The sequence below is a fragment of the Rana temporaria genome, chromosome 3 (genome assembly GCF_905171775.1).
Source record: "Rana temporaria chromosome 3, aRanTem1.1, whole genome shotgun sequence".
Lineage (NCBI taxonomy): Eukaryota > Metazoa > Chordata > Amphibia > Anura > Ranidae > Rana > Rana temporaria.
Genome location: NC_053491.1, coordinates 31,327,832 through 31,344,251, shown reverse-complemented (window position 1 = coordinate 31,344,251; position 16,420 = coordinate 31,327,832). Strand labels below are relative to the sequence as shown.

Genomic DNA, 16,420 nt, shown 5'->3' with positions numbered 1-16,420 from the left:
TCCCGTATACTTGAAAATGTTTTTCTTAAATGAACACAATTTTTTATCCTGAGAAATGCCTTTGGTGCTAGGTCACCCCATACAGAAACGCCTCTCGTGCTGCATTGATAAGGAAAAACTTCCTCTTTCAAACAAAGCTCCTCTTGAGCACTGAACACACAACACCTGCTGGCGATCATTACCCGCGCGGCTTCCCCTGCGAGTTGTGGTTGTGTGCAGCTTTCGAGAAACACAACAAAATTTGGTGCAAGTGTAATTATTCAGTTAGTGTGCAATATGTAAATAAAACAAAATCTCTAAACAGAAAAAGTGGCCATTAAATAGAGTACAATGGGGACAATTCACTTAAAGGGGGTTTCCACCTTTTTTTTAAGTTTATTAAAAGTCAGCAGCTACAAAAAGTGTAGCTTCAGGCTTTTAATAAACTGACACTTACCTGCTCCACGGCTCCAGCGACGCGCCGGCTGGGGCTCCGCTCCTCGCCCCCCCTCGCCGGCCGGCGTCTTCATCCTTAGTGTGGGCACCCGGTAGTGACAGCTTTCGGCTTCACGGCCGGGCACCCACTGCGCATGCGCGAGCGGCAGTGCGCATGCGCGAGCGGCGCGGTGCCGTCCGATTGGACAGGCGCTCGCCTACAGGGAGGGGCTGTGAAAAGGCGATTAAGCTAATCGCCTTTCCAGCCCCTTAGCGGAAGGAGGAAGTGGGACAGGAAGTCCCCTTCTCCTGAGGCCCCCACTCACCTCCCAAAAAAATGACATGCCAAATGTGGCATGTAAGGGGGCGAGGAGTGGGTTAAGAGGAAGTTCCATTTTTAGGTGGAACTCCTCTTTAAGGTTACCACATGTGATATGAAGGTCACGCGACCCATTTTTCAGAAAAATTGCATGAGATAATAATAGAATCAATTCATCAAAGTAAAATATCGAATGCAAGGTAAATACTGCAAAAAATAAATAAAAAAATCAAGTCAATTCACTAAAGCAGGGGTCCCCAACCCCCGTTACGAGGACCAGTACCAGCCCGTGACCTGCTGGGAGCCAGGCCGTGCAGAGCAAGCCGGGGCAACCTCCCCTGACACCCTTAAACCAACAGAGGGCGCCTGCTCCCCTTCTTCTAGCACTACTACTCCCTTCCTCTTTGTAGTCATGAAGAAAAAGGGGACGTAGGAGAGCTGGACCAAAGACAGGATGTGAGAGCACTAGTGAGACCCAGGCTGCACCACTACCCCCCCAACCCCTAGGTGACAGGCTGCAACCACACCCTCCCCCCCCCCCTCACGCCGAGGTGACAGGCTGCAATAACCACGGGTGATAAATTGTATCGCGCCCCCCTCCCCCCCAGGTGACAGGCTGCAACCATCCCAAGCGTGTCGTGATCCTACAGGGTAAAATGACCGCACCAGCCAAGCAGACACTGGCTGGAAAAAGCGCCTAGAGGCGATTCAGTTTGCATGTGTAGCACTATACAAGTCATTCATTCATTTATTCAATCCCCCCTTCCCCCAGGTGGCAGGCTGCAACCAACCACCCCTTCCCCCAGATGACAGGCTGCAACCAACGGCACACACCCCAGTTGCCAAGCTGTTATTTATCACCTGCTGTTAGGCAGTCGGTATTTTAGCAAAGCACAAAACAATAAGGGGAACTCTGAACTGGCCGATAAAGAAAAATATAGAATGTATCCGCATGGAAATGGAAAATAAATTATAACATTTTATCAGAGGAAGATCATTCTGTGAATGAAAGCACACTAGAATGTTTTCAGTTTCATATATTTTGTGTGTGCATTTATTTCTTCCTCTGATGTAAAGTTAGCATGTACAAAAATAAAAAAAATAAAAACTGTGAAAAGACGGCAAAAATAACGCAAAACTTAAGTGATAAATATCACGATACAAATATTTAGCACATTCAGTACTGCATGTTTTTTAGCGAATCGACTACTTCTGAGATAAATACCGTTAACGTTATTTTAGTTAAAATATGTATGAAGTATATAATCTCTTCATGAACTGACCCCAATGTGTCTTTAGCGGATTATGTTATAGAATTAATAATATAAGAATATGTTGGCACTTACGCGTTAGGTAGACGTGAAAAATCCGCATTGGTATTGTAGTTCAGTGCCACCGGAGCCGAGTTCAGTAGAAACAGGTAGGTGTTAGTCCTTCCAGTGCCAACTCCTTGTACCATGTGTACACACTTCACGGATAGTTATGGAAGGAGGAGCACTCTGGGAAATGATATGTATACACACAATGGAATGCAGATGATTCCACAGAGATTTCCTAGCTCCACACTTCACAACATCATCATCAATGTCAACTGGAGGGATGTTGTACATCGAATCCAGAATTAGTAACCAATTTTGCAATGTACTCTGACTAATCAACATTACATTAAACAATTTCTGAAGCAGGATGCCCGTTTCACACAAACAAGACGTCCTGAGCATCCTTCCCTGAGAACAAGTTATGCTAAATACTTAATAGAGAAGCGTAAGCAAAGCTTTTTTGGTCATACTTCTCTTGTGGGACAAAGGAGTGCATTTACTTTTGTCACCAAGTATCAACTGATTGCAGGCTTGTGCCACTATTAACAGACATGGCAGAACTGCTCCAGGCTATGGAAGGACCCCAACAATATTGTCAGGATTCACAAGCTGCTTGATTTACAACTGGCTCCGTCTCTTAGCACGTGGCTGAGAGCCACAGACAGCTGCACCCGCCCCTTCTGGTGCTCCAGTGAGGGCTGGAAGAGAGGACCAGAGAGTGGTGACTAAGAATCACTGCTCTCCTCTCCGAGCAGGCCAAGAACTGAGCAATCAGCGGTTATGTGATCTCTCAGTTCTCAGGCTTAAAACCGACGTGTGACAGCTGCATGGAGGCGAGTATGTGTGCGTTTTTTTTTTGCAAACCCATACTTCTCCTTTAACCCCTTTGAGCCGGTGCCTTCCGGTTCTTTAAAGCGGGAGTTCACCCGAAAAAATTTTTTTTACATTAGATTCATGCTCATTTTGTCGAGGGGAATCGGGTAGTTTTTTTAAAATCGAAGCCGTACTTACCGTTTTAGAGAGCGATCTTCTCCGCCGCTTCCGGGCATGGTCTGCGGGACTGGGCGTTCCTATTTGATTGACAGGCTTCCGACGGTCGCATACATCGCATCACGAGTAGCCGAAAGAAGCCGAACGTCGGTGCGGCTCTATACGGCACCTGCGCACCGACGTTTGTCTACTTTCGGAAAATCGTGACGCGATAAATGCGACCGTCGGAAGCCTGTCGGAAGACTGTCAATCAAATAGGAACGCCCAGTCCCGCAGCCCATACCCGGAAGCGGCGGAGAAGATCGCTCTCTAAAACGATAAGTACTGCTTCGTTTTTAAAAAAACACTCGATTCCCCTTGACAAAATGAGCCTCAATCTAATGTTAAAAATTAACATTTCCGGGTGAACCTCCACTTTAAGGTGTTTAGGATGCCAGGAGGCAGGGGAGGGGTTTATGATCATGTGACTGCCGTAATTGGCTGTCATGGCGGTCACATGATCGGAAAGCTTCTGATAGCAAGCAGCAATTGTGAGCTTCCCGTTAGCACAGCTGTATACCACCAATTCACGCAAATATCTGGCCACTCAGCGCCGAGGCCCACCCGCCGAGAGGCCGCATATTTGCGTGTGGCCAGGTGCCAATGGGTTAACAAGCAACAATGAAATTTAAAGTACCTAAACAAAAATGTTATATATTGCAGCTTACCAATATATAGATGGCTGCATTTGTTTTCTTTTTTCAGGCTTTATTTTAAACTGGTGATCCTGAAAATAACATACTCCATGTTTCAGGGTGATACAACTATCTGTACTGTATCTATGAAAGAGCAGAGACTTGGCACCCTAGAAAATGTATTAGGACTACAGAATACCTTCCTTTGTTTTCCTCACCAAAAGATGAGGGATGTTTTTCTGTAGCTCACAGTAGCTGGTGACTCTGCAGAGTGCATAGTACAGCATTGAAACGCAATTCTCGCCTAGGTGAGAGAGAGACGTGGACGTGAAGCACAGATACCCTAGTCAGTGTCTGGATAAAGGTGACATGACCAGGTGCAAGAAATCTAGATTTCAATCTAATGGTCCAGAAAGCAAAAAAAATAAAAATTTCAAGCATTGTGTGGCACCTGTACTGAGCAAGCAACCTCAGGACCCAGCTCCCATGAGAATCAGCCAAGTATGGCAAATGCATGGGTAACTAAACAAAAAATAGCCTTATCTGGAATTCAGGGCTGTACAATGGTTAACTGAAGCCACCAAAAGATAGTGGAATGGGAAGACAGGTTGTACTTTACAAGAATCCTCAGATAAAAAAATAAAAAAGAAAAAGAAAATGAAGAAAAGCCAGGACAGGCATTCTCCCAGGACAGTGGTCTCCAAACTACGGCCATTTGCATGCCTTTATCTGGCCGTTGAGGATTCCTGATATGAAACACTATTCCTCCCACTGACACCAACAATGGTTTTTATTTTTATTATTAAATTTTTTACAATAATTTTTTTTTAGGAGCCCCGATAGGGGGCTTTGGTGAAATATCAGGTGTCTAACCAGGGGGAATCTGATCCACACAGGGTGATTAGGGTTTGCCCAGGTACACCCTGTGCGCACGACTACTGTATATTCCTACCGCTAATACCCATTACGGGGCACAATTCCTCCTCTTACTGACCACAGTTTTTTTTTACTCCCATTTACCACCCATCCAGCCCCTAAACTCTGAAGGACAGTAAACTGGCCCTTTGTTTATAAAGTTTGGAGACCCCTGCTCTAGTACATTAGCAAAAACTGAGAGGAGCGAGAGGGGTTATGCTTGATTGTCCAAGGGCTTTTTTGTTTTCCAGTGTTATAACCCAATAACCCTTAAAGCGGAGTTCCACCTAAAAATGGAACTTCCGCTTAACCCACTCCTCGCCCCCTTACATGCCACATTTGGCATGTAATTTTTTTTTTTTTGGGGGGGGGGGGGCTTCAGGAGAAGGGGACTTCCTGTCCCACTTCCTCTTTCCGCCGAGGGGCTGGTAAGGCGATTAGCTTAATCGCCTTATTGCAGCCCCTCCCTGTAGGCGAGCGCCTGTCCAATCGGACGGCGCCGCACGCGCATGCCCTGTGCCGCTCGCGCATGCGCAGTGGGTACCCGGCCGTGAAGCCGAAAGCGGTCACTGCTGGGTGCCCACACTAGGAATGAAGACGCCGGCCGGCGAGGGGGGGTGAGGAGCGGAGCCCCGGCCGGCGCGTCGCTGGAACCGTGGAGCAGGTAAGTGTCTGTTTATTAAAAGCCAGCAGCTACACTTTTTGTAGCTGCTGACTTTTAATAAACTTTAAAAAAGGCTGGAACACCCCTTTAATGAAAGCTAAATAAATTTGATCTACTCTATATAACATAAAATAACATCCCCTTTGTCAAACATTTAATATCACTTGTCATACCATCTCCCACAGGAGTTCTCCAACCTAGAGAATTTAGTGATTACCAACACCCAGCAAATTAGGTCTACAAATACACGTGAAATAAACACCAGCCATGCCTTTCCGTCTTACATTATGTACAGACTGTTAATTTACCTTTTGTCTGAATCACGGGCACCAACATTTCATTGCATCATATTGAAGCTGTCAGCCATCATGTATCATCTACAAGGTTATTGCGCATTGTCCACCACATAAAAATGAGTGTGCAGTATTTAACCTCCAAAATAAGAATTCAATATTGCAGCTTTCCAATCCTTAAGTGTGGCGGCTGCATTTTATCTTATCTTTAGGATTTTTTTTTCATTGAATTTGCACCTGGTGATCTGGCCAGTATCACAATCCTGCGACTTGTCATGCGACTTGAGAGTTCAAAGGCACCATGACAAGTTGCACTCCAATTAGCGGCAAAGGAACCATTCTAATCAGTGCGACTCAATTCGCTCCAACTTAGAAAAAGGTTCCTGCACTACTTGGTGCGACTTCAACGCGACTTGCATTGACTTCTGTTAAAGTTGTAGTAGGCAAGCCGCGGCAGTGTGAACAAGGGCTTAGGATGTCTACACCCTGGATGGAGGAGAAATACAGCCACCTTTGGACAGCAGCATTGTCACTCTGGGGAGAGGGTATAGTTTTAGATGGACTAGCAGGTTTACATGGAATTGACTATTAAAGTCAAAATGCCCGGGCCGAATGTTTACGAGAGCCGGACCGGCAGAAGCCTTCCCTTTGGCTGGCTTCTGTCGGACGTGCATGCTGGAAAGCGAGCAACCGGCTGGTTCCCAATCAGCGCTCACAGCCAATGACAGAAAGCGCTGACCGGAGAGTTCTGGCAGGGGGGCTGTCCCTCCGTCAGAACAAAACAGCAAAGCAGGGGAGATTGCTGTACTAATGTTAGATAGTACAGCGGCTCCGATTGGAGCAAACAGCTTTATTTGCGTTCAAAAACAAACTAATTGTGTACCAGGCTTTAATGTTTTTAATTAACCACCTCGTTACTATGCCTAAGTGAATTATTTAACGGAATGGCCTGTGACACCCAGAGACCTTTGAAGGATGTGGGGTACTCCTGTGCCAGCTTCACTAATAACTCTTGGGTCATCCTATGCCCTTTTTGGGCATAGGGTGACTGAGAAATGATATAAATTACATGAGATGGGACATTACTGATAATTCATGTATTGCAGGAGATCTTGAAATATTACAAGTTGTTAAAGTCTGAGTCCAACAGGTCAATGGAGTGTTTTCATTCAATGTGGGGACACATGCTTTTGAGGTGTTAATTGAGTCTGCTCCTAGATATTCCATTGTGTGATGATAATACTGTTTTGTGTCCATTGTACTAATTAAGTCTGTAAAGGTCAGATGTCTAACTTTGAGGTGTTAATTGAGTCTGGCTTCTGAAAGACCTTTCATTGTGGATGCCAATGACACTGTATGGTGTGATGGGGCGATGGAATGGAATAGCGTAAACGGTGGTGACCGTTGCAAATTAAATTCAACTATATATTCTCAAGTGCAGGTAGCTGCCGGGCACTATTGTGGGTTCCCACACCAACAGCCAAATCAAGCCAAAAAAGTGCATCGCTACCTCAATTCCCAAAATAAGTGTCATCGGACCTTTTGGAGTGGCCCAGTCAGAACCCAGACCTTAATCCCATAGAGATGCTGTGGAATAACCTCAAGAGAATCATTCACACCAGACATCGTGCAAATGTGTGAGCTGAAGCAGTTTTGTAAGGAGGAATTGTCAAAAATTCAAAACACATTTTATGGCAAATTACTGTAGAAAACCAGTTAATTCTAAAGGGGTTCACAAACTTTGTTATGCCGCTGTATATTCAAATTTTGTTTTGGAATGTAATACCACTTTAAGTTGCCACTAGGGGATGCAAAATTAAAAAAAAACAAAAAAAACAACCATACAAACAAATTGGGATCATTAAAATAAAATGCAGAGTGAAAATGATATTCTAATTAGAGATTTAAAAGGGAGATAAAAAAACAGCAAAACAAGTTGTGTCTGTGTGTGTTCTTCTATAAAGCAGAAATGCAAACAAGTACATTAAGTAATCATTTCCTTTAAATGAAACCACAACCAAACCGGACACCAACTCATTAACAGGCTATACATTAAGGCTGTATAAGCACTGGGGCACTTACTTGAACATATATAGCCATCTTTATTAAAGCTTTTTGTACAGTGGTTGCAAGCAAATGGACCGACGACCGGTGTGGAGCTGAACAAGTGCCCATTGATTGTCTTCTTATCCTTGTCCTTTTCCTTGGGTTCCTTTTCTTTCTCTTTTATTTTATCTCTGTCTTTCTCCTTTTCCTAAAAAATAATAACATTTTTCTTAGACACAGGTGTTTATAATGATGTTGGTGAGCACACACTACTAACAATGGCATATTAGTTTAGTTATAAAATATACAACATATCAGACATTACATATAACATTTTTTAACTATCGCTCTACAAAACAACCACTCTGATCCTCCCAAGATCTTCTGGTCTCTAGCTCTCTCGTCATCTCCTCCAGAGTCTCTCCCATCCTCTGGCACTCTCTACCTCAAATCTGTTTGCTATCTATTATGTCTGCCTTTGGACAATCTCATGAAAGCCTACCTTGCTTCCACCGGACAACTGAACTTTTACTTTCTCCATCAACTCATCCCCAGACAGTTATTACCAGTTGCATCACCTGACTCTCCCTGCCGATTGTAACCTCCTAACCCTCTTGTCTTGAATTGTACTGCAACTGTACTGTCTCTATATTGTAAAACAGGGGTGCCTAGCCGCTGGCCCTCCTGCTCTGGGATGGCGGATCAGAAAGCCCACATTTCGGGTTCACGACCCACCATCCCAGGGCATCAGTGTTCTGAATGGAGCCGGCACTAGAGAAAGCAAGCGGCTGCAGAGGGAGCAAAGCCGCATGAGCCGATGCTTGTAAATTGCATTCTGCCTGGGACAGCCACAGCCAGTAATACATCTAGCAAGGGAGAAACTTGAATGGAAGATTATTAACCACTTAAGACCCAAACCTTTATGCAGGTAAAGGACCTGGCCAGTTTTTGCAATTCGGCACTGCGTTGCTTTAACTGCGAATTGCGCGGTCATGCCATGTGGCTCCCAAACAAAATTGGCGTCCTTTTTTCCCCACAAATAGAGCTTTCTTTTGGTGGTATTTGATCACCTCTGCGGTTTTTATTTTTTGCGCTATAAAAATATATATTAGGGAACACACGATCAATGAAGCTGCCACTGTGAAGAACGGGGAAGCTGTGTTTACACACAGCTCTCCCCGTTCTTCAGCTCCGGGGACCGATCGCGGGACTCCGGCGGCGATCGGGGTCCGCTGGTCCCGCGGCCACGGAGCTTCGGACCGGGTCGCGGGCCGCGGCTGGGCACTTAAAGAGGAAGTACAGGTACGTGCTTGTGCCCAGCCATGCCATTCTGCCGACGTATATCTGCAGGAGGCGGTCCTTAAGTGGTTAAAAGGTCTGTTCCACAGGTGCACCTGTGGGGTACCTGCACTGAACCATAGACTTCTGTTACTACCTACCAATTTGAATGCAGGAGGTTTGGCGTGCTTTCAGAGAGTGCACCACACCTGCAGGATATAATAGAAGTCTATGGAAGAGTGCAGCTAACCTGCAGGAAAGCCACAGGTGCACTTCGTTGCACCTGCAGTGCAGGTAAACCACAGTGTACAGGTGTGAAAGCAGCCCTGGGATCCTTTCACACGATCAGATCGATCGGTCGATCTGCCTGTCCGTTTTTCAGGCAGGCCCAATCGTACCCGCCATTAACCTCTATGGAGCTGTAGATGTAAACAGACCTGTGTCCTTTAACACCTGCCTGCTGCCAATCCAATCAGCAAAAAAATAAATAAAAAAAGAGTAAAGGGGATCCAGCCTACATTATATAAATATACATTTACAATTTTAAAAGTTCTGCAAACAAAATAGTCGGTTTGGGATGGATGGGACTGTACTTCAAACGTTCCTAATATTTGTAGAACTGAACACCGGACTCAAGTGGGGACAAGACAACCAGACACAATGCACTACAAACAGTCACATGACAACAGTTATAAAAAAATGCAAAAGCTACCATTGAAAGATTTTCACTCTATGCAAAGTTCTAAAAGTCATCTTTTAACAATGTAAATAACCTAAAACCAAATTCTTGGTTATTCTCTTACCTGACCACGCCTGGATCCTACATAATTTATTGTAATCAGTGGCACGTCGATAAATTTACGCCATGGCATTCTGCTCTTGAGAACACCAAAATAAAAATAAGAAAGGGTTCGCTAAAACTGTGCTGACATGACATGCAGCTGGAGCTTAGAACTGTTCATGTGAAGCTGGCAAGACAATAATGGCAATGACGGAAGTCAAGAAAAGCTTTACTTCTGCTTTTAATCAAACCACATCTGTGCTCATTTCTTGAGGTTTAGACAATAAATTAAAGGCTTTACACCAAGAAACGTGTAGGCGGTGTCAACAGGTGATCAGCTGTGATGCAATAATGAACACAAACAATGAATCAGATGTTTTAGTAAATCTTATTCCCTTGATGACCCCCTATGACAGGGTTATGCAATTAACGGACCTCCAGCTTTTGCAGAACTACAATTCCCATGAGGCTTAGCAGGACTCTGACAGCCACAAGCATGACACCCAGAGCCTAAAGCATGAAGGGACTTGTAGTTTTGCAACAGCTGGAGGTCCGCTAATTGCATATCCTACCCTATGAGTTAATACTGCCTATTTAAATAGTAAGGAAATAAACGATTCCTCCTTAGTGTAAACAAGGAACATTTTTAAGGTGGGGTTTTTAAAAGGGGGAAGGGAAGAGAAGGGAGGGGAGGGAAAAAAGGAAGAAAGGGGATGGAATGGGAAGGGGAAAGGAAATTGGGAGGGGGGGGGGATAGGGTTGGAATAAGGAGGGGGGGATTTTGGGGAGGGGGCGGAAGGGGGATCGTAAAAGAAAGGAGGGGAAAAAAAAGGGGTTGTGAGAGGTGGTGGAGAAAACATTGTAAGCGTAGGAGAAGTGTACTGAGGGGGTGGTAAGTGATAAAAATTGTAAGGTAGTGATAGGTAGGATGGTTGTTGACAGCATACTCTACCATACCATTATTATTTGTGTTGTATTCAAAGTCAATGTGATTCAAAACTTTGTTTTGTTCTATACAGTGTTACATCCAATTGTCTTTACAATATCCCCGAGGAGCCCAGAGGCGAAACATGTCGGGACAACCACTCCAATGCTATTGCTGAGTGATGCAACTTTTCCATCTGTTTTGAATTCTAGATGTTTCCATGAAACTTGTGCATATAACCTGTAGCTAACTTTTTAACTATGCCCTGTATGTAACAATAAAAACTCTGTTATTTTATATATATTGTGGAATATTGAAATTACTTCTTCCTTGCCGGCACTCTTCAAAATCCCGCCAAAAAATGTCCCTTGTTTACATTTATCGACAGGGATGTTGGTGCCATTTCTTCGTCATTGTCACCTACCCATATCACCACTACCTGCTATTCCTCCTTAGTGTTTCCTAAAGATCAAACCTTAAAAAAAGCAATTTACAGTGTAAATCCACTTTTGTTGGAAAGTAAAAAAAGAAAAACAAAAATGGCATTTACATTCGTTACACTAATCATACTGTAACAGAATGTTATTTAAAAACGATCTTTCCTTTTCAATCTGCAACATTATCATTATTTGCAAAAGGTAATGGCAACCTTGAGGCGTTCTATACAAAGATGGTATACGGAGCGCCCCCCAGAAATGTAATTTCCTGCTTCTGTGATTGGCTCACTGATTTTCCCAGAAGTCTGAACTAAGATACAAATCAGATTTTAGACATCCTCTGCAATAAAAAGTACATTTTTGGTGAGATATTCCCAAAGGGTTAGCCACTTCTAAAAAGGGACGCAGAGGCCCAGATTCTCAAAATGCTTACGACGGCGCAGCACCATGTATGCCGTCGTAAGTCCTAATCTGGGCCGTCGTATCTATGCGAATGATTCTTAGAATCAGTTACGCATAGATATCCATTAGATCCGACAGGCGTAAGGCTCTTACACCGTCGGATCTTAACTGCAATTTTTTTTTTGCCTGCTAGGTGGCGTTTCCGTCGTTTTCCCCGTCAAGTATGCAAATTAGCTAGATACGCGAATTCCTGAACGTACGCGCGGCCGACGCAGTAAAGTTACGACGTTTACGTTAGGCTTTTCCCGGCGTAAAGTTGCCCCTGGGTATATGAGGCGCAACCAATGTTAAGTATGGCCGTCGTTCCCGCGTCAAAATTTATAAATTTATGTCGTTTGCATAAGTCGTCCGTGAATGGGGCTGGACGCTATTTACGTTCACGTCAAAACCAATGACGTTCCTGCGACGTCATTTGGAGCAATGCACCCTGGGATATTTTACGGACGGCGCATGCGCAGTACGTTCGGCGTGGGAACGCGCTTCATTTAAATTCTACACGCCCCCTACCCGCCTAATTTGAATTAGGTTGAATTAGATTTACGCTACGCCGCCGCAACTTTACACGCAAGTGCTTTGTGAATAAAGCACTTGCATGAAAAACGCAAATGAGATACGTTACGCCCGCCCAAATTTACTCCATTCTACGAGAATCTGGGCCAGAGTCTACAACTTCTCTCAGTAGAACACTGCAAGTGGGGCAGAACAGTGGCTAAGTGGATAGCACTTCTGCCTAGCAGCAGAAGGGTGGGAGTTGGGGGTCGAGGATATTTCAGAAATAGTGCAGATCAGGAAAAATATTACAAAACCACAAGGTATGGGCAAGAGAGCCTATGCTACCGCAATTTCTCCAGCAGGTAGGCGAGTGGCCAGGGTACATTTTTGAGAGTCGGTAAAGCGTTAAATACCATCTGTGGATGTTTTCCTGGTAAGATTCCCAGGGATTTCATGCGATGGGATGCCACAAAGGTTACTCTAAATCAGGGGTCTCAAACTGGTGGCCCTCAATATGTTGCAAAACTACAAGTCCCATGAGGCATTGCAAGGCTGACCGTTACAAGCATGATGGGAGTTGTAGTTTTACAACAGCTGGAGGGCTGCCAGTTTGAGACCCCTGCTCTAAATGCTTGTTGCCATATAGGTTGAGTTACCGCCTGCTAATTTAAACCAGTTGGGATCATCTATCGGTTTCATATCATTAAGAATATAAACCGGAATAAAAAAATTGTTGGGATCATCCCTTGGGTTAAAAGTGTCATTAGGAATACAATCTGGAAAATAAAGGAACTAGAACATATGAGTCATTTCATAGAGCTTAAATGATCCCTACAGAGTGAAAAGGAAGCTACAGGCTTTTTATAGGTTTTTAGATTTATACATTTTCAACTTAACCAGTTCACTTCCAGCAGCCCAATCTCTAACAAATACCAACCCAGGGAATGTTACAAGACCACTGGCTAGGGGCATAGCGGGCATAGTGGACGCTGGTCCTAGAAAACATAAATTATAGGGATAGAGCCCATCTGTGAACACTATTGGCTGTTTTCTTTTGAGATTTATCAAAGATGAGCTTAAGATATGGTCCAAACTTGGGATCATGCTGAACCCCACTCATTGCCACCCAAGTCAAATAACTGCAACCAGGGCATTTCCATAACTACACATACAAAAAAAAGGGGGGGGTGGGGTGGTAGGGGGTGATTGTGCACCACTGACACAATATAGCCACATGGGAGTGACAACTTCCAGCTGAGTAAGTTCTGACCAGATCCAGTCTGGGCCAATTTAGACATTCCGGGCCAGATTCACAGAAAAAGTACGCCGGAGTATCTGCTGATACTCCGGCGTACTTTCAAATTTCCCGCGTCGTATCTTTATTTGTCATTCACAAACAAAGATACGACGGCTTTTGGCTAAGATCCGACAGGCGTACGCCTTCGGATCGTAGGTGTAATTCTCCGGCGGCCGCTGGGAGGAGTTTGCGTCGTTTTCCAGCGTCGGGTATGCAAATTAGCCGTTTACGGCGATCCACGAAGATACACGCGTTCGTCGCATTCTCTTACGTCGTCGCTAGTCGGTTTTTCCCCTCGCAATCTTAAGCCTGCTATTTCATGGCTTAGATTTAGACCAGCCATGTTAAAGTATGGCCGTCGTTCCCGCGTCGAATTTCAATTTTTTTTTTTTTTTTTCGCAAGACGTCCGGGAATACGAAAGTACGTTACACGCGTCGCCGTTCAAAAAACACGTCGGGGCGCCGTAATTTCGCTCAAAGCACGGCGAGAAATTTCCTAGCGGAGCATGCGCAGAACGTTTGGCGCGGGAACGCGCCCAATTTAAATGGTACACGCCCCATTTGAATTAGGCGGGCTTGCACCGGACGGCTTTACGCTACGCCGCCGCAAGTTTACAGGCCAGTGCTTTGTGAATCAAGCACTTACGCCGAAAACTTGCAGCGGCGTAACGTAAAGGGGATACGTTACGCCGCCGTAAATATTCGTGAATCTGGCCCTCCTTTCCTACATGTACAAAAAAAAAACGAAAAACCCCCAAACATTATATATATTTTTTTGCAGAGGCCATGGAGAATAAAGTGGTGAGTGTTGCATACTTTTACGTCACGCAATATTTGCGCAGTGGTTTTTCAAATGCAATTCTTTTGGAGGAAAATACACATTATTGCACAAATACACATTATAATACTCAATTATTTGACAAAACATAAAAGATGACGTTACTCTGAGTAAATAGATACCAAACATGCCATGCTTTAAAATGGTGTCCGCCCGTGGAACGGCTCCAAATTACGGTACCTAAAAATCTCCATAGGCAACACTTTTAAAAGCTTATACAGGTTGCCAGTTTAACGTTATACAGATGATCTGGTGCTTAAATGATTGCTCTTGCTCCACAGTGGCGATACCTCTAATGTGTGACGCGATCACCGTTTACATACGCGGTTGGGACCTAAAGTGAGAGTTCGCATTTGCATGTGAGCACTGGTGAGAATGGGGACCCTTTCTGTTTTTTTTATAGTTACATTTTTTAACACTGTACTTTTAATTTTTTTTTATCAATGTTATTGCTATTGTAATGGATAAACAACATCCGTTGTAAAAGCATAGGCAGGGACAGGTCCTCATTATGGAGATATTTTTTCCACCACAAAAAAGTAATCTTATGAACAAATCATAAGTGGAAGTACAGTCCGAACATTTTTTATGAAAAAGGGTTAGAACCCCCTGTCAAAGTACTGTTGTACTGACTTGTACCTCTATTGGGAAATCTTCTGCCTCCCTGTCCTTATGACAGTGATCACAGAGAGGAAGGGAGGGAAAGTATCTATTCCAGACCGCTTTAAAGCCCTAAAAGCGCCCTCTGGGGGAACGTCTACATCCCCCAAAACTAAAAGGAGAACAAATCTGCAAAAGGTCCACTTTAAACCCTTACATAAAACCTAGTGAAGTGACTGGCCTTAGGTGATCCATGGAGATGAAACAGATGCTCCTAAATAAGTTGCACCTGTTTCTCTGCTAAAGTCCAAAATCTATACAGCTTGTCTAGACTTTCAGAAAGCAAGGGGAGGGGAGCTGAAATTACACTCTGCAGATACAGGTGAGAGCTAATTGAAGTGACACCCCCCCCTTCTCCCTTTTCACACAGGAACAGAGCCAAGGCTTCCAATCACAAGCTGTGTGCTTAAGATCCCTCCCCTGTCACCTTGTTTCTCTTGGTGTCAGGAAAACGTGTCAGAAGTGACTTGTGCAGATAGAGGAATGACGCAGCAGACCGAAATGACACTTAGTGCTCTGGATTGAGACAAGTACACACTATAGATGGATACACTTTTTTCATATCTCAGGTTTACAATCACTTTAAAGAGGAGTTCCACCTAAAAATGGAACTTCCTCTTAACCCACTCCTCGCCCCCTTACATGCCACATTTGGCATGTAATTTTTTTTTGGGGGGGGGGGGGGGTGGGGGCTTCAGGAGAAGGGGACTTCCTGTCCCACTTCCTCCTTCCGCCGAGGGGCTGCAAAGGCGATTAGCTTAATCGCCTTTTCACAGCCCCTCCCTGTAGGCGAGCGCCTGTCCAATCGGACAGCGCCGCGCGCATGCGCACTGCCGCTCGCGCATGCGCAGTGGGTGCCCGGCCATGAAGCCGAAAGCTGTCACTGCCGGGTGCCCACACTACGAATGAAGACGCCGGCCGGTGAGGGGGGGGCGAGGAGCGGAGCCCCGGCCGGCGCTGGAGCCGTGGAGCAGGTAAGTGTCAGTTTATTAAAAGCCAGCAGCTATACTTTTTGTAGCTGCTGACTTTTAATAAACTTAAAAAAAAGGTGGAAAACCCCTTTAAGCAGGACATCTAATCCCATTACCTATAAAAATGAGAGAGCGCATACTATAATGTAAACATTATAACACACGTGTGCTTTCTTAAAATATAGTACAGTATAGTTTCGTCTAAATCAAAGTCCACTAAATGGCAGACCACGGTCTGGACCAAGCAACAGTCCTGTCCGGACAGGTGCCATGCCACTCAAACTAGGTGGTCTCTTTCTCTGGTCTCCGCCCGGCCAGCGCCATTATTCTCACAACGGGTGGGTGGGAGGTGCTACATATCAGGACAGAGGGGCAGGACTTGGTTATCACTCGCTTGTTAATGTAATAAGTTGAGAAGCTCCCACCCTCTGTCCCGATATGCAGCACCTCTTGCTCTGCCCACTACAAGGATGATAGCGGTGGCTGAGTGGGAGACTAGAGAGAGAAAACACCCAGCTGCCTCTGGCCTGGTTTGACTGAAGGATGGAAAGGGGACTCCGATGTAAAGGAGGAGAGGGTGGCGATGCCTAAAGGGGACCAACCGCGATGCCTAAAGGGGACCAACCGCGGTGCCTAAAGGGGACC

The 16,420-nt window shown here is 44.9% G+C and overlaps 1 protein-coding gene across 12 annotated transcripts in view; it reads right to left on the bottom strand.

The window, feature by feature from the left end:
* AKAP13 (A-kinase anchoring protein 13) overlaps positions 1–16,420 on the bottom strand; it is a 423,120-nt gene that overhangs the window by 57,167 nt on the left and 349,533 nt on the right. For all 12 annotated transcript variants that reach the window (XM_040342370.1, XM_040342380.1, XM_040342375.1 and 9 more), the window contains one exon: positions 7,671–7,842. In XM_040342370.1, coding sequence (XP_040198304.1) covers positions 7,671–7,842 — 172 coding nt within the window. The remainder of the gene's footprint in view (positions 1–7,670; positions 7,843–16,420) is intronic.